Source organism: Salmo salar, chromosome 21 (assembly GCF_965601325.2).
Source record: "Salmo salar chromosome 21, fSalSal1, whole genome shotgun sequence".
Taxonomy (NCBI): Eukaryota; Metazoa; Chordata; class Actinopteri; order Salmoniformes; family Salmonidae; genus Salmo; species Salmo salar.
In genome coordinates, this window is record NC_138311.1 from 5,085,856 (window position 1) to 5,112,009 (window position 26,154).

Below are 26,154 nucleotides of genomic sequence, written 5' to 3' on the forward strand. Positions count from 1 at the left end.
GCTATGGATAAGAGCATCTGCTAAATTACTAAAATGTAAATATAAAAATGAACACTTGCAAAGTACAATGGGTTTTATTCGAATGAGCTCCACCCCAAACAATTTGTATTTTAATAGAATTTGGCCTTGTTTGGGGACGTGCACGCGTGTCTGTGTTCATGTGATATGTTCAGGAGTGATGACAGTGGTGTTGCTATTATCTCAAAGGTCTGTACCTGGAGGCAGGCTGGTGCGCGGCCATGTGGTTTGTTGACGTCCACAGCAACAAGCTGCCATCCTCCAGCCGAGTCCTCGTGGAACATCTGCGACCACAAACACAAGACGTTAGACACACACACACACAACTGTCAGAATAAGCATGTACACACATTTTAACACACACACACCCTACGGCAGTCCTAATGGAACATCTGTGACCAGTAAGACACAACATGAGGGACCACACACACACACACACACACACACACACACACACACACACACACACACACACACACACACACACACACACACACACACACACACACACACACACACACACACACACAACACAAACACAAACAAACACACACACACATCTAAGGGCCTCAAACACACCAGGCAGCTGGATTGTGGAGTTGCATCAATCACAAATACATGCATGCATGATTACACACACACCCTTTCAAACACATACTGTTTTTGGAAACGAAGACTGAGGATGTTGAGAGTTCTATTCCCATCCTTGTCAAACAAACATACTTGTCTGTTTGTGTGTCTGTGCATGTGCATACACATATGTGTGTACGTGTACATACTGTATTCTGACAGTTGTATGGACAGCCTGTCTGGCTGCCTGACCAACACTGCATTCAACAATGCTACATTGCCCCCCAAAACAAAGACAGGTTGGCTACAAGCACAAACAGACTAGCATCCAGGCTTGTGGACAGGAGGAGAGGTGACTGGGATAGGAGGCAGAGGACTACCAGTCTTGCCAATTTGGGCTAAACTGAAAAGAGACACATTCATCTTAAAAAATGCACCATTGACTTTGCTGTGCGTATGTTGAAAAACCAACACATGCTTTTGTCAGCAGCAAAATCTCTGAAAGATACTCTGAAAGTATTATTGAAAACCCAGGTCCTTTCCCCTCAATTGTGTCAATCAGTCACTCAGTGGTTTATGGTGTACACTGCTGTACTCAAACACAATGGAATGATGGATGTGTAATCTCAGACCCTTTCAAGTGACACCCTATTTGCTGTATAGGGGACTTTATTTGACCAGAGCTGCTCATCTGACACCCAATTCCCCATGTAGTGCACCATTTTTGAGCCAGTGGTCAATAGGGTGTCTTTTGAAAAGCTCTGTTCAAAAGAAGTGACCTTTATGGGAAATAGGGTGTCAGTTGAGCAGCTCTGGTCAAATAAAGTCCCCTATACAGAAAATAGGGTGTCACTTGAAAGGGCCTGGGAAAAAAATCTATATATTTTGGGAATAGGGTGTCATTTGATATATGCTCTATGATTGATAAGTCATACATCCTCCCAGTCCCCAAGGACCCCCATTTATTAGTGGAATATCAGTCTTCACCCACTCGAGTCAAACGAAAACAGTAAAAGGCGTATTGCGCTAGCCCCCGTGACTGACAGCTTGCCGTATTGCGCCGACTAATTGCCGTTTTTGTCTGTAAATAAATAAAAGACTGGGGCGTGACACCATGAATATAATTACATTTGATAGCGACAGAAAATATGAATTGTTTTCAAGGTCGTAGAACTCTCTGTCTTGACGCCAGAGGCATTTACCAGGACGTAAACAAATCGCTCACTGAGGAACATACGACAACCAAGCTATTTTTGTGGGGTATTTTACCCCCTTTTTTCTCCCCAATTATTCGAACTTGGCTCATCGCTGCAGCTCCCCAACGGGCTCGGGAGAGGAGAAGGTGGAGTCATGCGTCCTCCAAAACATGACCGCGCTCCTTAACACCCGCCAGCTTAACCCGGAAGCCAGCCGCACCAACGTGTCAGAGGAAACACCGTTCAACTGGCATCCGGGGTCAGCCCGCAGGCACCTGACCCACCACAAGGAGTCGCTAGAGCGTGATGAACCAAGTTAAGCCCCACCAGCCAAACCCTCCCCTGACCGTAGTAACACCTCTAGCACTACTGCATGCACACCTTAGACCGCTGCGCCACTCGGGAGCCCCCAACAGAAGCTATTTTATTTGAGAAAAAAATACCGTTGTTTCAGATCTCAAAATGTTTTTAGATTTTGAAAAACATTATGGAGAGATTTCAGTACCAAAATACATTTTATTTAAATTCCATAATTTTTACTTTGTATTAGAATGTTGAATTTGAATGTCATATTTTGGAATTTGTAATGTGCAAATTAAATCATTGAATTCATTAATTTTACTTGTATTTCATGATTTGAAACTGAATTGAATTGCATTAAGTTAACATGTTTTATTTAAATTGTATTTAATATTCAAATTCATTATATACAGTGCCCTCTAAAAATATTCAGCCCCCTTGACTTTTTCCACTTTGTCACGTTGCAGCATTATTCTAAAATTGATTAATAAAAACAATTAATCAGCAATCAACACACAATACCCATAATGACAAAGCCAATACAGGTTTTTAGAAATGTTTCCAAATGCATTAAAAATAAAAAACAGATACCTTATTTACATAAGTATTCAGCCCCTTTGCTATGAGACACAAAATTGAGCTCAGGTGCATCCTGTTTCCATTGATCATCCTTGTGATGTTTCTACAACTTGATTAGAGTCCACCTGTGGTAAATTGATTGGACATGATTTGGAAAGGCACACACCTGCCTATATAAGGTCCCACAGTCGACAGTGCATGTCAGAGCAAAAAGCCAAGCCATGAAGTCGAAGGAATTGTCCGTGGAGCTCCGAGACAGGACTGTGTCGATGCACAGATCTGAAAATGTCTGCAGCATTGAAGAACCCCAAGAACACAGTGGCCTCAATCATTCTTAAATGGAAGAAGTATGGAACCACCAACTATTCCTAGAGCTGGCTGCCCAGCCAAACTGAGCAATCGGGGGAGAAGGGCCTTGGTCAGGGAGGTGACCAAGAACCTGATGGTCACTCAGACAGAGCTATAGTTCCTCTGTGGAGATGGGAGAATTTTCCAGAAGGACAACCATTTCTGTAGCACTCATGGTAGAGTGGCCAAACGGAAGCCACTCCTCAGTAAAAGGCACATGACAACCCGCTTCGAGTTTGCCAAAAGGCACCTAAATACTCTCAGACCACAAGAAACAAGATTCTCTGGTCTGATAAAACTAAGATTCAACTCTTTGGCCTGAATGCCAAGCGTCATATCTGGAGGAAACCTGGCATCATCCCTACAGTGAAGCATGGTAGTGGTAGCATCATGCTGTGGGGATGTTTTTCAGCGACAGGGAGTGGGAGACTAGTCAGGATCGAGGCAAAGATGAACGGAGCAAAGTACAGAGACATCCTTGATGACAACCTGCTCCAGAGCACTCAGGACCTCAGACTGGGGCGAAGGTTCACCTTCAAATAGGACAACGACCCTAAGCACACAGCCAAGACAATGTAGGAGTGGCTTCAGGACAAGTCTCTGAATGTCCTTGAGTGGCCCAGCCAGAGCCTGGACTTGAACCTGATCGAACATCTCTGGAGAGATCTGAAAATAGCTGTGCAGCAACACTCCCGATCCAACCTGACAGAGCTTGAGAGGACCTGCAGAGAAGAATGAGATTAACTTCCCAAATACAGGTGTGCAAAGCTTGTAGCATCATACCCAAGAAGACTCTATGCTGTAATCACTGCCAAAGGTGCTTCAACAAATTACTGAGTAAAGGATCTGAATATTTATGTAAATGTGATATTTCAGTTATTTCTAAAAACCTGTTTTTGCTTAGTCATTATGGGGTAGTGTGTAGATTGATGAGGAAAAAAATGTTTTTCAACAACTTTAGAATAAGGCTGTAACATAACAAAATGTGGAAAAAGTCAAGGGGTCTGAATACTTTCCGAAGGCACTGTATATATTCTGTTTCAACATGGTAGATATTACATTAATTGTCTGTGAATCAAGTTTGCAAACTATAATTTAAAGTTGATCAAAGTTTTGTATATTCAAACTTCTCAGATGCATTCACATTCAGTTTTCAAATTCAGTTAGCAAAATTCAGATTCAAAACCAGAGAGAACAACCTGGAACTTTGCCAGCCAGGAAAGGTAGAGGAGAACAGAGCCATGGCTCTATGGAGTACTGTGCACATGCCATAGTCTGTTCTTGCCTTGGGGATTGTGAAGAGACCTTTGGTGCCATGTCTTGTGGGGTATGCATGGGTGTCCGAGTTGTGTGCTAGTAGGTTAAAGCAGACACCTCGGGGCATTCAGCATGTCAACACTTCTTACAAAAACACAGTGATGGATTCAGTCTCTCCTCCAATTTGAGCCATGCGAGATTTACATGCATATTATTCATGTTAGCTCTCCGTGTACATTTAAGGGCCAGCTGTGCTGCCCTGATCTGAGACAATTGTAATTTTCCGAGGTCCCTCTGTGGCACCTGACCACACGACTGAACAGTAGTCCAGGTGCGACAAAACTAGGGCCTATAGGACCTGCCTTATTGATTGTGATGTTAAAAAGGCAGAACAGCGCATTATTATGGACAGACTTCTCCCATTTTAGCAACTGCTGTATCAACAAGTTGACAGTTTACAATCCAGGCTTACTCCAAACAGTTTATTCACCTCAACCTGCTCAATTTCCACATTATGTATTACAAGATTTGGTTGAGGTTTACGGTTTAGTGAATGATTTGTCCCAAATACTCTTTTAGTTTTTGAAATATTTAGGATTAACTTATTCCTTGCCAACCATTCTGAAACTAACTGCAGCTCTATGTTAAGTGTGGCAGTCATTTCACTCAATGTAGTAGCTGATGTAGTGTTGAGCATCTGCATACAAAGACCCACTGGCTTTACTCAAAGCCAGTGGCATGTCATTAGTAAAGAGTGAAAAAAGTAAGGAGCCTAGACAGCTGCCGTGGCGAATTCCTGATTCTACCTGGATTATGTTGGAGAGGCTTCCATTAAAGAACACCCTTTGTGTTCTGTTAGACAGGTAACTCTTTATCCACAATATAGCAGGGGGTGTAAAGCCATAACACATACATTCTTCCAGCAGCAGACTATGATCGATAATGTCAAAAGTCACACTGAAGTCGAACAAAACAGCTCCTACAATCTTTTCATCTTTTTAATTTCTCTCAGCCAATCATCAGCCATTTGTGTAAGTGCCGTGCTTGTTGAATGTCCTTCCTATAAGTGTAATGAGAGTCTGTTGTCAATTTGTTTACAGTAAAATAGCATTGTATCTGGTCAAACACATACTCAGAGATCACAGCACCAAACTAACTGACTGGGTTTGAAATCAGGCCTACTTCACAACAACAACACTTTCTGTGGCAAATATAAGCAAAAGGATCTGTGCAGCCCATTTAGTGAAAGTGCAACATAGGTGGTTTGGTGATTCATGCATGTGATGGGAAACCTTGCCTGAGACCTGAAGACATGTGTTTGTTTGACTGATGGGGTTCTAACCCAGGTCTCCTGTGCGCCAGCAAATGCAAATGAACCACCTGTGTTACACTTCACCCCCCTTTCACCTCCTCCTTGAAGAGAACAATCCAAGTCACATGACCAATGCCTAGGCTTTAGCTCAGCAGGCTAACACAATCTTAACCCAGTCAGTCACGTTACCTTTATATTAACTACCCTTGCTGGAGACTTGAAACTAACACGTCTAACACAGTGGAGGAAGGCAAGGACCATCCTCCTCAGTGAATTTCATCAAAATAAAAATTGTCAAACATTAAAAACATTATCCTTTTTAGGTAAAACTATACAAAATGTTTTTACGTCACCAAATAATTGATTAAAACACACAGTTTTTCAATGAAGGTCTACAGTAGCCTCAACATCACTCTCTGGGGTAGCACCATGCTGTAGGTAGAGGACAACTCGTTTCCTTCCACCTCTGGGTACATTGACTTCAATAATTCTCACCCCCTTCCATAGATTTACACAGTAATTAAGATGACTTCAGGAGGATGTCCTCCAACCTATCAGAGCTCTTGAAGAACAAGTTGACATGTTGTCCACCTAATCAAAGGATCAGAGAATAAATCTATTACTGAAAGCATAAGCTACAGCTAGCTAGCACTGCAGTGCATAAATTGTGGTGAGTAGTTGACTCAAAGAGAAAGACAATATTTGAACAACTTAATTTCTTAAAAAAATAAGGAGAAGCAAGAGAGATAGTGAGAGAGAGAGCATGCAGCATTTCGTTGTATTTGTTGCACTTTCACTTAGCTAACGAATGCAGCTGGCTAGTTTATCCTACTTAAACACTCGGCTCAAACAGAGAAGGGTACTATGTTAGCTAGCTGGCTAAGGCTATTCAACACTAGAACTCTTCCACGTCAAGGTAAGCTTTTGGTTTTATTAATCTATTGCCACCGGGGGCCCGCCGGTGTAACTGCTAAACTGCTTTCTGTACACTGTACTACATGATTGTATCGGGTTTACTAACGCTTTAGTTCTAGTAGCTATGTTGACTATGACATTAGCTAATATAGTGACAATGATGTAGGCTGTGTGTAGTGGTTAGCAGTTATGTATGAAGGTTTGGCTTGGAAAGGTTTTTTCACCTGGTCACAGACAGCTGTTGTATTGTGCACTGAAGTCCACAAGCGAAGGGAAAAGATGAGAAGAGGAGAGATGTGAGCAGGAATTATACAATGAGAAAAGTGATTAGGCTGTTTGTATGTGGATGCTATGAAAGTGAACTGTTTGTGTGCGGGTGATCAGGGGTGTATTCATTCTGTCAATTCTGTTGAAAAGCATTTCTTAAACGGAAGCAAACGGAAAGGAAACAGGAATACACATACCTGAATTTGTCTAATAGAAACTCTCAATTGCAACTGTTTGGATTAATGATTACACCCTAGATCAGCTACATACAGGCAAGAGTCTGCAAGGCGGTATTGAATGTGTCAATCTGCCACCATTACTCCAATTTGTCTCTCGACCTGTGTAGCTACATTGTAAACTTTAATTCATAGTCTAGGTTGTAGCAACCTCATGATGGGTATAGGGAAAATGTTTATGTATCATGTAGTAGCCTAACCTATCGATGTTACATTGAGCTGGGGGAATGGAATATGAATGACAATCATCCAATATATTGTAATAGAAATAAGGCCGTGCTCATACATTTTTTTCAGAATTGTCCCTAATCTTAAACGTCACCAACCGCCACTGGACACAAACTAACACGTCAAACTAACACGTCTTCACGTCTCAGGCAAGGTTGCTAATCACATAAGCATGTATCAACAGACTACGCTCTTTTGATGAGTAACCTTGCTGGATCTTGAAGACTTAGTGTAGCAGTTGGGGATCGGTGAAACTTACTCCTCAGCCCTTTTTAATAGCACGATGGGTTAGAATGTTCAGGAGGGTGTTCACATGTGTTTTTTAGGCAGAAGTCAGAGGGTACCTGCTAAGCAGCCAGCATGGCATCCTATACAATGGTGCCACTGGATTCAACCACTGGGGTCGCTGTGGAGTGAGTTTAGGTGGTGAATACAGCAGATCGGGATCTGTGAAACGTACTCCTCAGCCAGAAGTATAGCCCTTGCCTTCTTCAATTGTGCCTTTTTCAATAACACGGTGGGTTGGAACACTTCAGGGGGGTGGTTACATGCATTTGTGAGGCAGCGGTTCAAGGTTCGCATCTCGTTATTAGTTGAATCAGGGGAAAGAGGTACTTGTCAAGTAAGTAGCATGTTGTCCTTCACATGAACTTCCTGAACTTATCCCTATAGGCTTTAGCTAAGTGGCTAACACAGCCTTGTGATATCCAGGAGATCTGGTTCAAACCAAAACGGTTCAAATGCTAGAGACAAATTCATAGGAAGAAAAATATAACATGCCACATTGGCTTCAGAATCCGCCAGAAGCTTCTGTTTACCACAGAGAGCGTTTGATTCTATCTGTTCTGATCTACCTTTCCTGGCTGGAAAAGTACCAGGATGTTGTCTCTGGTTTTGAAACTGAATTTGAAAACTGAATGCATCCGAGAAGTTGAATATAAAAAACTTCGATAAACTTGAAATTATAGTTTGTAAACTTGATTCAAGACAATGAATGCAATATCTACCATACTGAAACTGAATTTACTGTATAAATACTGTATAAATATTGCATTCCAATATTCAATTGAATTGAAATTTATTTTTAAAACTGAATGCAATATTCATTCAAATCAGTTTCAAATTATGAAATAGAAGTTACATTTATGAACGCAATGATTCAATTTGTGCATTACAAATTCAAAAATATAAAATTCCATATCTTAATACAAAGGAAAAATTATAGAATTGAAATACAATTTCTGTTGGCACTGAAATCACACTTTAAACCTTCACTGTCGTAAATTAAATGTGAATGGTTAAAACCTGTTGGGGACCCCTTCCCGCTCTGATCCCGCTAACGGGATTTATTGACAAGATACCATGGCGGGAAATTCAAAACTGCAAGAATCTAATAATTTCAATTTCTCAAACAATCAACTATTTTTCACCATTTGAAAGATAAACATCTCCTAAATACAACCACATTGTCCGATTTCAAAGAGGCTTTACGGCGAAAGCATAAAGTTAGGTTATGTTAGGAGAGTACATTGAAAATAGCTGTGTGTAATGTTTTGTCAATTCAAAGACAGGCGTCACCAAAAGCAGAAAACCAGCTAGAATTATGCACTAACCTTTGACAATCTTCATCAGATGACACTCCTAGGACATTATGTTAGGCAATACATGCATTTTTTGTTCCATCACGTTCATATTTATATCCAAAAACAGCATTTTACAGTGGCGGTGAAATTCAGATTTTTTTCCCCCTCAAATTATTCCGGTGAATCAGCGTTACAATTTACAAAATTACAATTTACAAAATTACTATTCGAAAACATTGGTAAATTATAATATTGTCATTCAAAGAATTATAGATTAACATCTCGTAAATGCTACCGCATTGCCAGATTTCAAAATAACTTTACTGGGAAATCACACTTTGCAATAAACGGGGTGCTATGCTGAGAACAATAGGCTAGGCTATACAGGTTAGCACCATCTTGGAACCATCTAATATCAATAATACTATTGTAAATATTCCCTTACCTTTGATTATCTTCATCAGAAGGCACTTCCAGGTATCCCAGATCCACAACAAATGTTGTTTCTTTCGACAAAGTTCATAATTTATGTCCAAATAACTCCAAGTTGTTCCATGTTGTTAGTGCATTCAGTAGGCTCCTCAAAATGTAGGGCGGGGGGGGAAAAGTCACGACGAAAAGTAAAAAAAAAATCTATTTACGTTCGTTCAAACATGTCAAACGTTGTTTAGCATCAATCTTTAGGGCCTTGAGAACGTGAAACGGATAAATATTTCAACAGCACCTCTCCTGTGTCTTGATAAACGTTTGAAATACAAAGTGTCATCTCACATGAACGCGCATGTGCGCGCAATAATGAAGTGACGACATCCCAGGGACGTCAACTTCCCTTCCTTGTCATCCGGTCTCTGTTGATCATAGACGCTTCAAACAACTTTATAAAGATCGTTGACATCTAGTGGAAGCCGTAGGAAGTGCAAAATGAATCCTTTGTCACTGTGTGTTCTATTAGCAATGACTCGAAAATAGTACAGCCACAAAATGTTCATTTCCTGCTTGTATTTTTCTCAGGTTTTTGCCTGCCATATGAGATTTGTTATACTTACAGACACCATTCAAACAGTTTTAGAAAATTCAGAGTGTTTTCTATCCAAATCTGTTAATAATATGCATATCCTAGCTTCTTTTTTTTCAACAGGTTTTAAGCTCAAACCTCCACTGTAAGTGGGATATTGATTTTTGACTATTTGCATAAGAATACAGACATACAATATCCAACCACAGCAGGAAAAACATTTTAAGGTTGGATCATAAACTTCAATGTGGTAAATATTTGAGAGAAAACGGTAAATGTATTGAAACCAAACTTAAAATGCTACACAAACAAGCATTTCCTTGAATTGTTATTATTTTGATGGTGGAGGCTAAAGAAATAATGTACTTCTAACCTCCAATGATCTGTCCGTGTTATGATGCAGAGGGACTAAGGCAGCATTAAAATGCACTGCTATAATGTGGGTGTCAACCCAACACTAATACACAACAAGAACCCATTAAAGTGGAGAAAGGCTACAGAAGACTTTGTTACAGAATACAATTCTACCTTCCTTTCAAAGAGCCATGATTCCTTTGTTGCTTTGTAGAGATGTCTACTTACGGTTAACTTTTAACAATGTTTTGGTAAAGAGAGATTAGACAACCACCAAAACTTTCAGGTTCAACCTTTTCTCGGGAGAATTGGGAAAAGGTAAGAAAACAAATCAGTGCTGTTCAATCTTTGAAAAGGATGAGCTACATTTAGAACAGAAAAAATGCACTTGTATTCCCTGACCCGATTCAATGTGTCCTGATTCTTGCTGTGAAAACTGTAAATTCTAAAATATGGAGTCATATGGTCGAGAATGGTTATTTCTCTCATATGGGGTGTCTATCTGTTTTTTGGTGGATGTGAGGGTATATGGACCTGGCAGAGAGAGTGAAGCAGTATGCCAGTGTTCACACCTTTACCCTCCCCTCACACGCTCACTCTTGGTATTTTATTAGGATCCCAATTAGCTGTTATAGGGGCATAATATAGGGACATTTCAAATGTCATATTATGTATATATACAGTGTTGCAACATTTACATTTACATTTACATTTAAGTCATTTAGCAGACGCTCTTATCCAGAGCGACTTACAAATTGGTGCATTCACCTTATGATATCCAGTGGAACAACCACTTTACAATAGTGCATCTAAATCTTTTAAGGGGGGGGGGGGGGTTAGAAGGATTACTTTATCCTATCCTAGGTATTCCTTAAAGAGGTGGGGTTTCAGGTGTCTCCGGAAGGTGGTGATTGACTCCGCTGTCCTGGCATCGTGAGAGAGCTTGTTCCACCATTGGGGTGCCAGAGCAGCAAACAGTTTTGACTGTAACGATGTGCTAATAGTGAAACTACAAAAGGGAAAATAAATAAACATAAATATGGGTTGTATTTACAATGGTTTTTGTTCTTCACTGGTTGCTCTTTTATTGTGTGTGTGTGTGTGTGTGTGTGTGTGTAAGAGAGAGTGTGTGAGATGGTGTGTGAGGGGAGGGAGACTGTGTGAACACTGACATACTGCTCTACTCTTTGCCAGGCCCATACAACAATACACACCCACCTACCCACCCAAAAACACGCACACACACACACACACTCTCTCCCGCTCTCAGTATGACTCATGTGTATGTCTGTCATCTCCTGTAGGCTGTGTCTGGCTCTGCGCTGACAGCTGGCCAAATGTCTGGAAGAGCTGTGTGTGTGAACACTTGGAGTCTGTTTGAACACTGCCATACCGCTCCACTCTCTCTGCCAGGCTATACACCCATACACACACACCCACACTCAAAAACACACAGGCCTATATAGTGCACTTGATTCACTCAGTTTTGTCACACAACACAATGCCACAGATGTCTCAAGTTTTGAGGGCGGGTACAATTGGCATGCTGACAGCATGAATGTCTACCAGAGCTGTTGCCAGATAATTGAATGCTCATTTCTCTATCATAAGCCACCTACGTTGTTTTAGAGAATTTGGCAGTACATCCAACCGGCCTCACAACCACATATCACGTGTAACTACGCCAGCCCAGGACCTCCACATCAGGCTTCTTCACCTGAAGGATCGTCTGAGACCAGCCACACAGAGAGCTGATGAAACTGAGTATTTCTGTCTATAATAAAGCCCTTTTGTTGGGAAAAAGTAATTCTGATTGGCTGGGCCTGGCTCCCCAGTGTGCCCCTGCCCAGTCACGTGAAATCCTTAGATTAGGGCCTAATGAATTTATTTCAATTGACTGATTTCCTTATATGAACTGTAACTCTGTAATATCGTTGAAATTGGTGCATGTAGTGTTTATATTTTTGTTCAGTATAAATATGATATACATATACATTGACTGGAAATAAACATTGACAGCCTATATTAATTTGTTTCGGCCTGCGAATCGTAATGCTCCTATAGGTCATTTTCCCAGACAGGCTATGTGCATACATTTGGAATTAAATTGTAAAAGAGGAACGTGACAGAGGAATGATATTGCCCAATGAAGGTAGGACAAACCAATAAATAGGCTTACAACAATGCACTCCAATTCTGTAATTTTGTGTAAAACCAGTTATCAGGGTTGCGAACTGAAATCAGATTGATGGCAAGATCCGAGAGTAAGCTGGTCCACAGTGGTCAGCAAACCAACAACCTTCAGGCCTACAGCCCTGTGCGCTATCATAATCAGAATGCTGACACATAATGCCTCGAGGTGAAAAACAGTTAGCCAAATTACAAATCTAAGGCTCTGGTCTGTCCTAGGAGCGAGATCAAACTGTAGGCATGTTCCCTGCTATCTACTTTATGTTTTTATCATTATTCTGGTAGAGAGAGGGTCACTTGTTTTTTTCCCAAGCGTTTAGGGAGTGTCGTGTGAAAAAATATTTTGCTTAAAACTAAAACCGCTGGGCCTCGATGGACCTCCTTCAAGCTAATGAGTAGTCATTCTGACTGCAACGTTCTAACAGTGTAATTCATATATGCTACCGCAGAAATAATCATTTGGTTGTGTTTATGTTATGATTTGCATTTTATTTCAAATAACACAATATGATTTTCATTAGTTTTTGTTACTGTAGCCTATATGAGTGCCTTGGCACAAAAGCTATAATGGTATTATAATGAATATAAGTGTCGATATGACAGCAGTCAAATAGTAAATTATTGTCATCTTGTGCTTATATTGTGTGCATCATCACGCAATGGAATCAGTTGGATTTCATTTAGCTGTTTTCATAACTTTCACTTGCGTGACTCACTTAGACATAACTTTGTTTGGTTGTAGTGCAAATTAGTCTCCGGTTTTCTCTTAATTGTGTTCCCTTTATTGAGTCCCCATTGTCTTGTAATTCTTCTTTGTGGAGTACAACGGCTGTGCAGGTGCCTTATTTTGCACAGAGGGAGCCATCTCCCATCTCACATTGTTCATAGACTTGTTTTCTTTGCAATAAACTTGTTCCCAAAGACAGTGAGGTGTATAACTTGTCCATGGTGACATTTCTCCCCTTGCACACCCTCGTTGTCTAGCCTACTCCAAGTAGGCCAGAGTACATTTTACATTTTTACATTTTAGTCATTTAGCAGACGCTCTTATCCAGAGCGACTTACGGTAGTGAATGCATACACTTCATACATTTTTTGTACTGGACCCCCGTGGGAATCGAACCCACAACCCTGGCGTTGCACACACCATGCTGGCGTTGCAAACATCATGCTCTACCAACAGAGAGCATGGACTGATATAGGGTACATACCATTTTAAGATTATGATTAGAATGGATGAATACAATAGTATGGCCCTCTCTGTTCTTACTTCACAATTGGTGATGACATAATTATGCATCGTTCGCTTCCCCTCGCTCATCAACTCACCCATTCTCCCCCATAATACTTTACTTCATTTATTTAATCTGTTATATGTGTGAAATTAGATTCGGTATAGTTTAGGTTCAGTTTCAAGGCAATTATCTGGATGATTATCAGCTGGGCTCTGCACTTTCAACTGTCGGAAGAAGGAGCAAAGCAGGCCCTACTGTTGGGAGAAGGAGGGGCAATGGGTGAAAACCATTCCAAAAAATGTCATGCCCTCCTACAGGTCCTGACAGAACTCCAGTTCTGTTTGTGATATTAAGATTCTAACACCTACAGCGTGTTATATAGACGTATTTAGTAAAAGTCAAGGACGGAGGGGGAATGACGTAAAAAAAAAGACTGCTTTAGCGGATCAAGTGTTAAGGGAGGGTCATGCATTTTAATTTCAGAAAGGGACTATTTTCTCCATGCACCACATATTATAAATAAAATACAGTCCCTTTCCCAAAGCAATGTTAAAAGTTAACAAAAGTAGAAATCTCTACAAAGCAGCAAATGAATTCTGTTTTTTTGAAAGTGTGTGTGTATACGTATGTGTGTTTGCATGCGTGCGTGTATGCGTGTGTGTATTATGCCATTCCTGCCTCTTCCATCCTCTAACCATCGCTCCATATGATGTCTGACATGCCGCCCTAAACCTGTTCATTTGCATAACTAATCATCATTATATTTGAGTCATGAAAATAGTATGGATGAGAGAAAGGCCATTTTCACATTAAATATGCATTTTCAAACACTGGGCATATGCACTGAACCCCAGAGGGTAGGACAGTGCATTTGCTGAATTAAATCTGATTGCGATGCCCTTATTTCAATATGCCAGGAGAGAAAGGGAAATAGAAAATGTCCTCTCTCCTCGTCATGATATTGTTCAGGCAGCTGGGATACCAATGAATAGTGGGCGGATGAACCAGTTACATTGAGACTGGAGGAGCAGATTTAATCAAACCTGCCATAGCAATGTTTCTGCCCTGGCTTTGTTTGCTCAACCCAGTGAGCAAGTCTTACTCTGAACAACCGGAAGTCACCTAACTGTGATGTTATTTGATAATTTGACAAAAGTGTTATGGCTTTATAAATAAATACTCTAATGTGGCTCTGATTGAAGTGTGTCTGTGTGTGTGTGTGTAACAGTACCTGTGTGGTAGCAGTAGAGGTGGTGCTGCTTCGGGACCCCCACATCTGCTGGAACTGAACTCTGATCTCAGCAAACGTTTCAATGATGACCGCAATGAAAACATTCTGAGAGAGAGAAAGATAGACGGAGACAGAGAGAGAGGGAGGGGGGAGGGGAGAGGTGGAAAGAAATGAGGAGATACACAGGGGGATAAAGGGAGAGAGATAAATAGAAAGAGAAAAGGTGAAGGAGACAGTGAGAGAGAAAGAGTGATATAGAGACAGCGAGCAAACAATGAAGAGGGGAAGAGATGAGAGAGAAGATCATAACGAACGAAAACAAGATTGTTTCTTCAGGTCTCTGAGCTGGTCTTGCTCTTAGTCATTAGTCCAATTAGAAAGTACACTGATATTCTCACTAAAGAGGAGCAATAGGTGACATCTAACTAGGCAGGTAGAGTAGCTCTACTTTACCTGTCTCATAGAATTAGACAGAATCTTAATGTATCACTATGACCTGTTTCTCCTTGACAGTTCACTTGTCTAATAACTACATCTCCATCTAACTCTTGAGGGAATGGAAGTGAGCAAACGACACAGGTGTGAATGTATTTGTCTAGACTGGAGGAATCTACTGTACCACACACCTGACTAAATTGATCAAATTCAGAAAGATACAGTGAGGTCAAAAAGTATTTGGACAGTGACATATTTTTGTTGTTTTGGCTCTGTACTTTGGATCTGAAATGATACAATGACTATGAGGTGAAAGTTACAGAGACATAAATATCATACCCCCCAGAAAATGCTAACCTCCCCTGTTATTGGTAATGGTGAGAGGTTAGCATGTCTTGGTGGTATGATATAAAATGCTAACCTCCCCTGTTATTGGTACTGGTGAGAGGTTAGCATGTCTTGGGGGTATGATATAAAATGCTAACCTCCCCTGTTATTGGTAATGGTGATAGGTTAGAATGTCTTGGGGGTATGATATAAAATGCTAACCTCCCCTGTTATTGTAATGGTGAGAGGTTAGATTGTCTTGGGGGTATGATATAAAATGCTAACCTCCCCTGTTATTGTAATGGTGAGAGGTTAGAATGTCTTGGGGGTATGATATAAAATGCTAACCTCCCCTGTTATTGTAATGGTGAGAGGTTAGAATGTCTTGGGGGTATGATATAAAATGTTAACCTCCCCTGTTATTGGTAATGGTGAGAGGTTAGAATGTCTTGGGGGTATGATATAAAATGCTAACCTCCCCTGTTATTGTAATGGTGAGAGGTTAGAATGTCTTGGGGGTATGATATTTGTGCCTCACTCATCATTATTCACGATGCATTCATGATTATCCGTAGCATGTAGAAGTATTTAGACAAATATGATATTCTTATTTACAATAAAAGTGAATCCAAAATGAAAAAATACATTATTTACCATTCATTTCTATTGGGCACAAAATAATCTGAAACACAAACAAAACATTGACAAGATTGTAGTCACAAACTTGATGTAGTCATTGTGTGTTAGGAATAGGGGACCTTTAATACACATAAGAGAATTTGTCCAAATACTTTTGGTTCCTTAAAATGGGGGGAATATGTACAAAAGTGCTCTGATTTTTAAACTGTTCACCCGATATGGATGAAAATACCCTCAAATGACTTTAACCTCAGAGACATTGCATCATTTTAAATCCAAAGTGCTGGAGCGCAGAGCCAAAACAACCAAAAATGTGTCACTGTCCAAATACTTTGACCTGTACATGCAATTTACCAGACACTTCTATACAAAGTGTCTAATAACAGTGAGTGCATATGTTTTTGTAGGTGGTCCAGCGGGAAATGGAACCCATGACCTTGGCGTTGCTAACGCCATGCTCTTACCAACTGTTCCAAACAGGACCACACAGGAGAAGAGTCTCCTCACACAAGATACGAGTGACACTTTTATCTGGCCTGCTACGGTCCATTCTCTTTTACCAGACAAATGGTATACTTCCATGGGATGATAGGGAGTATAACTGTATCTGCCCAGTCAAAAGGGACTGGATCGTAGCAAGCCAGGTAAATCTGTCTCTTGTACCTTGACAAGCCAGGCGAGGAAAAAGATGAGCGTGATGAAGTAGAAGTAGGAGCGCCAGCGAGGGAAACTGTCGATGGCTCTGTACATAAGGAACACCCAGCCCTCCTGAGAGGCTGCCTCGTACACGGTGAAGATACTGGTACCTGGAGAGAGGTAGAGAGTGAGATCAAATAAGTTCATTAAATTTGTAGTTGTAAAATTGCTTGCCAATTCTGAAGAAAGATTCAGTCTCTTATGACCCTTTCAGTTGTTTTGGCAATAAGAGTAATTCTGTAATGCATACTAAAGTATTTTTCTATTAAAATGTATTTAATTGAGAGGGGAGAGGGAGCGAGAAAGAAAGAGTGAGAGAAAAAGAGCGAGAGAGTGGAGATAGGCTCAGAGACGAGAGAGTGAGAGAGAAATAAAGTTAGGTGGTCCCATGTTGAGCTACATGTATACTACACGCACATGTTTAAATCAACTATTTGAGTTATACAAAGGCCTTTGTGTAACCAATTAGAAAGTCTCCTTCAGATCCTCCTTTTCACCCCAAACACAATACCTTGAGAGTCCCTTGTCATTTGTATGAAAGAGATTACTTGGAGCTTACAAGGAGCCATAAAACAGTCATCCCTTTTGAGGATGATACTTATACATGACTTCCTAGCATTCCTAATAGAGAAGCTTGAAGGTTGTTTTTTAACTGTATAATTACATAGGGACATACAATTTAAACCGACAGATACATTCCACCATCCAACCTTATCTTACACTCATTTCCAGCGCTTAGTTGTAGTAAATCAGAGCATTTCACAGTAGATACTGTGGCCTTGTTTAATGAACATTACGCAATCACTGAATTAGATTTTGGGCATATTCCTTTACATTGGTCTGTTTATGTTGACATGTAAGCATGTACAGTAATAATGAAAACTGTATATTGACAGTGTCACTTTCTGGTCTATAGTTTCCTTCTGATTTAATGGAATGGCCAATGGGCCGTACATTTTTCAAATGTTTCTATGAAACCTCCTTGCATTCCTTGTCTCAGGTGGCTTACTGTGGGGTGCTGCCACTGTACCGGGAAATAAGTCACCATGTCACTCACACACACCAACAAAAAAATTACATTATGTCACTACAGTTAAGGAGGGTAGCTTCAGCTTCAGTTAAAACTGTCATCTCAAACGTTCTTGATGCAGTCAAGACAAGGACTTGGAGGTAGAAGGCCAGAGGATCTCTGCACACTGGGAGTGATCACACACACACACACAAACATAAATACACACACTCTCTCTCTGTATTTGTTGTCTATCATTTGTACTCGTGTTGCTGTTAAATGTGAAATACATTGTTTGCTAACGCCAAACTCCACACCTAATTCCCATGGGAATTAAATTCACAAAGTCAAAAGTGTGTGTGGTCTCTTTGGTTCCTTGTCAACATCTTCTGGGCTGGTAAAATTGTTTCTCAAACACAGTAATGAAAGCATTGGGAGTAATAACCGGTGTCTAAAAACTTGGTCATGTTCATTGGGCACCAATTAAAGAAAACAGACCAAAACAGGGAGGGAATAGTCCAATAAGAAACTTTCATTTACATTTTCAGTGAATCAAAACATCCCCACTGCACAAAGACTTTATCACTTGTTACCATGGACACGTGACTCATGAGCCACTAGTGTTTTTGTAATGAACACACACATACACATTTTTTTGTGCACAAATAGAAGTTCATCAAATTGTTTTAGTTTTAGTGAAAAACAGCAAAAGCATTTGATGGAAGATAATGCAACCTAAAAAAAAAAAAAGTTAAATCAAGAGTGAGTGGGCTGACTCAGCTGGGGGGGTTTCAAAGTGTATGTTTAGAAGATTATGCTGGAGGAAAACAGCTCATAATTATCTCCATGCATCGGTGTCAGACAGATACAGTGCATTTGTGAAGTATTCAGACCCCTGCCCTTTCTCCACATTTAGTTACGTTACAGCCTTATTCTAAAATGCATAAAATAAAAAAATTGCCTCAATCTACACACAATATCCCATAATGACAAAGCCAAAACAGGTTTTTAGAATTTTTTGAACATTTACTAAAAATAAAAAACAGAAATATCTTATTTACAAAAGTATTCAAACCCTTTGCTATGAGACTTGAAATTGAGCTCAGGTGCATCCTGTTTCCATTGATCATCTTTGAGATGTTTCTACAACTTGATTGGAGTCCACCTGTGGTAAATTCAATTGATTGGGGACATGATTTGGAATGGCACACACATGTCCCACAGTTGACAGTGCATTTCAGAGCAAAAACTAAGCCATGATGTTGAAAGAATTGTCCGAAGAGCACCGGGACAGGATTGTGTCGAGGGACAGATCTGGGGAAGGGTAACAAAGCATTTCTGTGGCCTCCATCATTCTTAAATGGATGAAGTTTGGAACCACCAAGACTCTTCCTAGAGCTGGCCGACCGGCCAAACTGAACAGTCGGGGAGAAGTTCCTTGGTCAGGGAGGTGACCAAGAACTCGATGGTCACTCTGATAGAGCTCCAGAGTTCCTCTGTGGAGATGGGCGAACCTTCCAGGACAGCCATTTCTGCCGCACTCCACCAATCATGTCTTTATGGTAGAGTGGCCAGACGGAAGCCACACCTCAGTAAAAGGCACATGATGGCCCACTTGGATTTTGCCAAAAGGCACCTAAAGACTCTCAGACCATGAGAAACAAGATTCTCTGGTCTGATAAAACCAAAATTGAACTCAATGGCCTGAATTCCAAGCGTCACGTCTGGAGGAAACATGGCACCATCCCTACTGTGAAGCATGGTGGTGGCAGCATCATGCTGTGGGGATGTTTTTCAGTGGCAGGGACTGTGAGACTAGTTAGGATCGAGGGAAAGATGAACGGAACACCCTTGATGAAAACCTACTCCAGAGAGCTCAGGACCTCAGACTGGGCGAAGGCTCACTTTCCAACAGGACAACGACCCTAAGCACACAGCCAAGCCAAGGCAGGGCAGGGGTGGCTTCGGGACAAGTCTCTGAATGTCCTTGAGTAGTGCAGCCAGAGCCCGGACTAGAACCCAATCGAACATCTCTTTAGAGATCTGAAAATAGCTGGGCAGCGACACTCCCCATCCAACCTGACAGAGCTTGAGAGGATCTACAGAGAAGAATGAGAGAAACTCCCCAAATACAGGTGTGCCAAGCTTGTAGAGTCATACCCAAGAAGACTCGAGGCTGTAATTGCTGCCAAAGGTGCTTCAACAAAGTACTGAGTAAAGGGTCTGAATACTTATGTAAATGTCATATTTCAGTTGTTATAGTTTTAATACATTTGCACAAATTTCAAAAAACGTGTTTTTGCTTTGTCATTATGGGATATTGTGTGTAGATTGATGAGGAGTAAAACACAATTTAATCAATTTTAGAATAAGGCTGTAACTTAACAAAATGTGGAAAAAGTCAAAAGGTCTGAATACTTTCTGAATGCACTGTATGTAGGCTATGTAAGTGCCATAATAACAAGGCTATGCAACACACATGTCTTCAATGCATGGCTATGCAACATGATTGAATAACATGGTATCATTTTATAAACTATAAACAAGTCAGTAATACATAAACAGAAAGAGAGAAAGAGAGGGGAAGAGAGGGAAAGAGAGGGGAATCGCTTCAACTACCCAAAGAGCAGTGTGTTTGTGGTCACTACAATGCGTGAAGTAAACACACTGGTAGACAGGGATGCACTTCTTCCTCCAAAAAATACTACTAATCAAGAGAGGGATTGAGAGAGGGAGAAATAGAGAGAGGGAAAGAGAGAGCGAGAAAGACTGAGGATAGAGAGAGAAAAAGAGAGAACAGATAGAGAAGTAAAGAATTCAGGCCTTCCCTGCATGCCCAGTCTGTCAAGGTCTGTTAAGCTCTCTCTCTCTCTGTACCCATCTCTCCATCCCTATCTCTCTTTCTATCCTTCAGCTATTTAGAGATTAGAGCCACTGCTCAGAGTATCCGACACTGGATTTGGGCTCCGCTCAGGTGATAAGAATGAATCACGCCGCTAAGATGGCCAGAACCCCAGACCAAGGCACATGTAGAAGCATTTTTTTTATTTTGTAGCTTTTTCTGCTTCTGAGAAAATAACCCAGGAAAGACCAGCTACAATCCACTACAGTACTGTCCATAGAAATGCTAAGAAATAGAATCCCTATTCTATTTACATGGTACCGACCCACCTTTTTGGGAAACACCATGATAATCCTCAACATTTTTGGTCTGATTAATTTATGCAGGGATGTAAACCAACAAAGGTGTTCCAGCAGAGGTGTAATCTGTATATTAGGTTGATGAAGCCGCTGTAGCACAGCTCTAACACACAGATACCAGCCTTGGCATCTTCTAATCTAAATTGGTAGTTGTACAAATATAACTCAAAGCTGGTTATTCACACAGCAGTTACTAAGCTGAACGTACAAAGCTAAAAATGCTGTGTGCGTGCATGCATGTGCGTGTAGGGGTACACCCATGTGCATGTGTGTGTATGTACCGAGCTCGTTGAAGCCGCTGTAGCCCAGCTCCTGTCTGCTGAGCCCCAGTTCTTCCAAGTCCACACACTTAAAGCCCAAAGGACACAGGTAGCCCTCCCCGTCTGGCGAACAGTGGGTGTCGGGGATGGCCAGGCTGTTCCATGTCACAGTACTGACAAACACAGAAACACAAACACATTAAATACATATTTCATTTTAGAGCTTACTTATGTTTGCCAAGTGCATTGTTCATTGAAACTAATCTTGAGAAAGACATTGGAACTGAAACATCAACATTTAACAATCTCAACTATATACTGAACAAAAATATAAATGCAACATGCAACAATTTCAAAGATGTTACTGAGTTACAGTTCATAAAAACAAAATCAGTCATTTGAAATAAATTCATTAGGCCCTAATCTATGGATTTCACATGACTGGGCAAGGGTGCAGCCGTGGGTAGGCCTGGGAGGGCACAGGCCCACCCACTTGGGAGCCAGGACCACCCACTGGGGGAGCCAGGTCCAGCCAATCAGAATTAGTTTTTCCCCACAAAAGAGCTTAATATAAATAAATGTAAACATAAATACTCCTCAGCACCCCCCACCCCCTCCTCAGACGATCCCGCAGGTGAAGAAGCCGGATGCGGAGGACCTGGGATGGCGTGGTTATGAGGCCGGTTGGATGTACTGCCAAATTCTCTAAAATGGCGTAGGAGGCAGCTTATGGTAGATAAATGAACACACAATTCTCTGGCAACAGCTCTGTTGAACATTCCTGCAGTCAGCATGCCAATTGCCCTGCTCCCTCAAAATGTGAGACATCTGTGGCATTGTGTTGTGTGACAAAACTGCACATTTTAGAGTGGCCTTTTACTATCCCCAGCACAAGGTGTACCTGTGTAATGATCATGTAGTTTAATAAGCTTCTTGATATGTCACACCTGTCAGGTAGATGGATTATCTTCACCAAGGAAAAATGCTCACTAACCGGGATGTAAGAAAATGTGGGCACAAAATGTATGCTAAATAATATTTTTTGGTGCATACAGTGTGGACAATTTCTGGGACCTTTTATTTCAGCTTATGAAACATGGGCCCAACATTATATTTTGTTCAGTATAAAGCCCCCTTATTGTTTTTCCTATAATTAATGAAAGACAGAAAAATAATTTACATATACAAAAATTACTGATAAGACTGAAAATACTTTCAATACAGACTTTTCTGAAATGTGCACAGACAAAAACAGGAGAGAATACAATGAGATAAAAAGGCAGATTGGTGAGAGCTCAAGCACTGGAGAAAGCAACTGTTTGTCATATCAAATGTTTTAAGTGAAATTTTAGCTTGTCTGAGGCCGTTTTGCCTGTTTGATTGCCTTACTGAGGGAATAACTACACTATTTGTATAAAACCATATTCCCAGTCACCATGCCATGGTTAAATGTGGGGGTTTGTGCTTTCAGTTTTGCGCGAATGCTGCCATCTACAGTGCCTTGCAAAAGTATTCATTCCCCTTGGCATTTTTCCTATTTTGTTGCATTACAACCTGTAATTTGAATTTATTTTTATTTGGATTTCATGTAATGTGTAAAAAAAAAAAAAAAAAAAAAATAACAATGGACATACACAAAATAGTCCAAATTGGTGAAGTGAAAAAAAAATACTTGTTTCAATAAATTGAAAAAAATTAACAGAAAAGTAGTGCGTGCATATGTATTCACCCCCTTTGCTATGAAGCTCCCAAATAAGATCTGGTGCAACCAATTACCTTCAGAAGTCACATAATTAGTTAAATAAAGTCCACCTGTGTGCAATCTAGTGTCAGATGATTTGTCACATGATCTCAGTATATATACACTTGTTCTGAAAGGCCCCAGAGTCTGCAACACCACTAAGCAATGGGCACCACCAAGCAAGCAGCACCATGAAGACCAAGGAGCTCTCCAAACAGGTCAGGGACAAAGTTGTGGAGAAGTACAGATCAGGGTTGGGTTATAAAAAAATATCAGAAACTTTGAACATCCCACGGAGCACCATCAAATCCATTATTAAAAAATGGAAAGAATATAGCACCACAACAAACCTGCCAAGTGAGGTCCACACACCAAAACTCACAGACCAGGCAACAAATCAGAAAGGCAACAACAGCTCCACAGCGGAGATTGGAGTACACTCCACAGAGCTGGCCAGAAAAAAAGCCATTGCTAAAGAAAAAAATAAGCAAACACTTTTGGTGTTCGCCAAAAGGCATGTGGGAGACTCCCCAAACATATGGAAGAAGGTACTCTGGTCAGATGAAAGTAAAATTGAGCTTTTTGGCCATCAAGGAAAACATAGGTCTGGCGCAAACCCAACACCTCTCATCACCCCGAGGACACCATCCCCACAGTGAAGGATGGTGGTGGCAGCATTATGCTGTGGGGATGTTTTTCATCGGTAGGGACTGGGAAACTGGTCAGAATTTAAGGAATGATGGATGCCGTCCCTGGGAGGGTGCGTCACTTGAGTGGGTTGAGTCACTGACGTGGTCTTCCTGTCTGGGTTGGCGCCCCCCCTTGGGTTGTGCTGTGGCGGAGATCTTTGTGGGCTATACTCGGCCTTGTCTCAGGATGGTAAGTTGGTGGTTGAAGATATCCCTCTCGTGGTGTGGGGGCTGTGCTTTGGCAAAGTGGGTGGGGTTATATCCTGCCTGTTTGGCCCTGTCCAGAGGTATCATCGGATGGGGCCACAGTGTCTCCTGACCCCTCCTGTCTCAGCCTCCAGTATTTATGTTGCAGTAGCTTACGTGTCAGGGGGCTAGGGTCAGTCTGTTACATCCGGAGTATTTCTCCTGTCTTATTCGGTGTCCTGTGTGAATTTAAGTATGCTCTCTCTAATTCTCTCTTTCTTTCTCCCTCTCGGAGGACCTGAGCCCTAGGACCATGCCTCAGGACTACCTGACATGATGACTCCTTGCTGTCCCCAGTCCACCTGACCGTGCTGCTGCTCCAGTTTCAACTGTTCTGTCTCGAGACATTTATAAGGTATAGTATTTAAAGGGTCAATCTGTGATTGCGTCATACATTTTTTACTTTAGGCTATAGGATTCGTAGCTCTTTGACTTTGTGAGATTTATTTACCAGCTATGAAACAAAAGGCATAAATACTTTGAAAACAACTACTGCAGCAATAATATATCTATAAATGTGATCATACTTGACTGTTTTATTCACAAATGTAAGTGCAATGCTCGCACTATGCAGCCCTGACCACCTGCCAATTTGGCTGGTGAAATAGGCATCTTACTCGCCAATGCCAAAATCGTCCCACATTTGGCACGTGGCGGGTGTTAATTTTAGGCCTTGTTTGCAAACAATATAATTTTAAACAAACACTCTTCAGCCATCTGAATATTGTTAAATATTGTCATTTTGTATCCATAGCTCTATCGATTCATTTTGAGAGTGATTACGTTTCTCAAGCCCCCAATTCTTCAACTTTATACCAAAACAGTGGCGGGATATCGGCTTTGTTGTTGATAGAACTGCTGATTGACCCTTTAAGAACCAATGGGTATACATCAAGATTAGGAACATTGAACAGATTCCCAGATGGCAGATTGCATGTGTGTCTTACATGAAAAAACACGTGTACATTACTAAGTACATTAATGGGGTAAACCTACTCTAAGAGTATGTATTAGGCTGTTTGAGATTGGGTTGAATCGTAATCAACCCATCCAATGTGAGTACATCTGTTGTTGAAGTACAGTAAATTAATTAAAGCTACAGTACTCCAGCAGTAGTCAAGCTTCTTATGCGGAAAATCCATGTTAGTGAATAGGTCAAATTGGCTTTGAATTTCCTGTCTTTTCGCCTTCAGACAAAAGCTAATATTTCACTTAAAACTGTTTTTTGTAATCATTTCCAGGGGGTGTATTTTCTAGGTCTGATAATAACAAGTCCTGCCACCAAACATTATTACTCTGTATTATAACTATTTGAAATGGCATAAAACAACATGGCTATCAATGGCAGCCTAAAGTGGTCGTTTTTCAAAATGGTACAGATTTTTAACAGCAGAAAATTCAACCAGAGAGCACCCTTAGATCGTGGGAAAAGCCTGCCCTTGACCGTTGAACTTGAATCATTCCCATGGTGAACGGCTAAGCCCGCTACAGTATGAAACCACACACTATTGCAGAGACTTTGATTTTATCGGCCGCAATTGATATGGTGAAAACAATGTGTGGGGAGGCAGAGGCACAGAAACTCACATCAATACCTTTGTCAGTTAACACTGTGAAACTAAGAATTGATGCTATAGCTAGAAAATCAAGAGGAAACTGACTGAACAACTCAAACTCCCCACCTCATGCTCTCCAAATAGACATTAGCTGTGAGGGCCAAGATGCATTGACATTTGTTCGCTACATGTCGGGGATGCTATTCACGAGGACATATTGTTCTGTCTCACGATTCCTGAGCAAGAAACTGCACATGGGAGGTTCAGTGTGCTGTGTGGCTATATTTACGAAAAACAGATTCCATGGGATCGAATGGTGGGCTTTTGCACAGATTGTGCTCCATATATCACGGGACGGTGGGCAGGCCTCTGCACTCCAGGTTATGAATGTGTCTCCCTCTGCCATATGGATGTATTGTATGATACACTGAGCTACACTGAGCTATAATGGATACACCGAGAACAACTGGCAGCAAAAGTGCTGAGTGTGGAGATATGCAGCAGGTAATTTTGATTGTAAA

The 26,154-nt window shown here is 41.0% G+C and overlaps 1 protein-coding gene across 3 annotated transcripts in view; it reads right to left on the reverse strand.

The window, feature by feature from the left end:
- nalcn (sodium leak channel, non-selective) overlaps positions 1 to 26,154 on the reverse strand; it is a 363,467-nt gene that overhangs the window by 251,118 nt on the left and 86,195 nt on the right. For all 3 annotated transcript variants that reach the window (XM_014163790.3, XM_014163789.3, XM_014163792.3), the window contains 4 exons: positions 21,423 to 21,574; positions 16,899 to 17,041; positions 14,835 to 14,939; positions 216 to 302 (listed from right to left, as the gene is read on the reverse strand). In XM_014163790.3, coding sequence (XP_014019265.1) covers positions 216 to 302; positions 14,835 to 14,939; positions 16,899 to 17,041; positions 21,423 to 21,574 — 487 coding nt within the window. The remainder of the gene's footprint in view (positions 1 to 215; positions 303 to 14,834; positions 14,940 to 16,898; positions 17,042 to 21,422; positions 21,575 to 26,154) is intronic.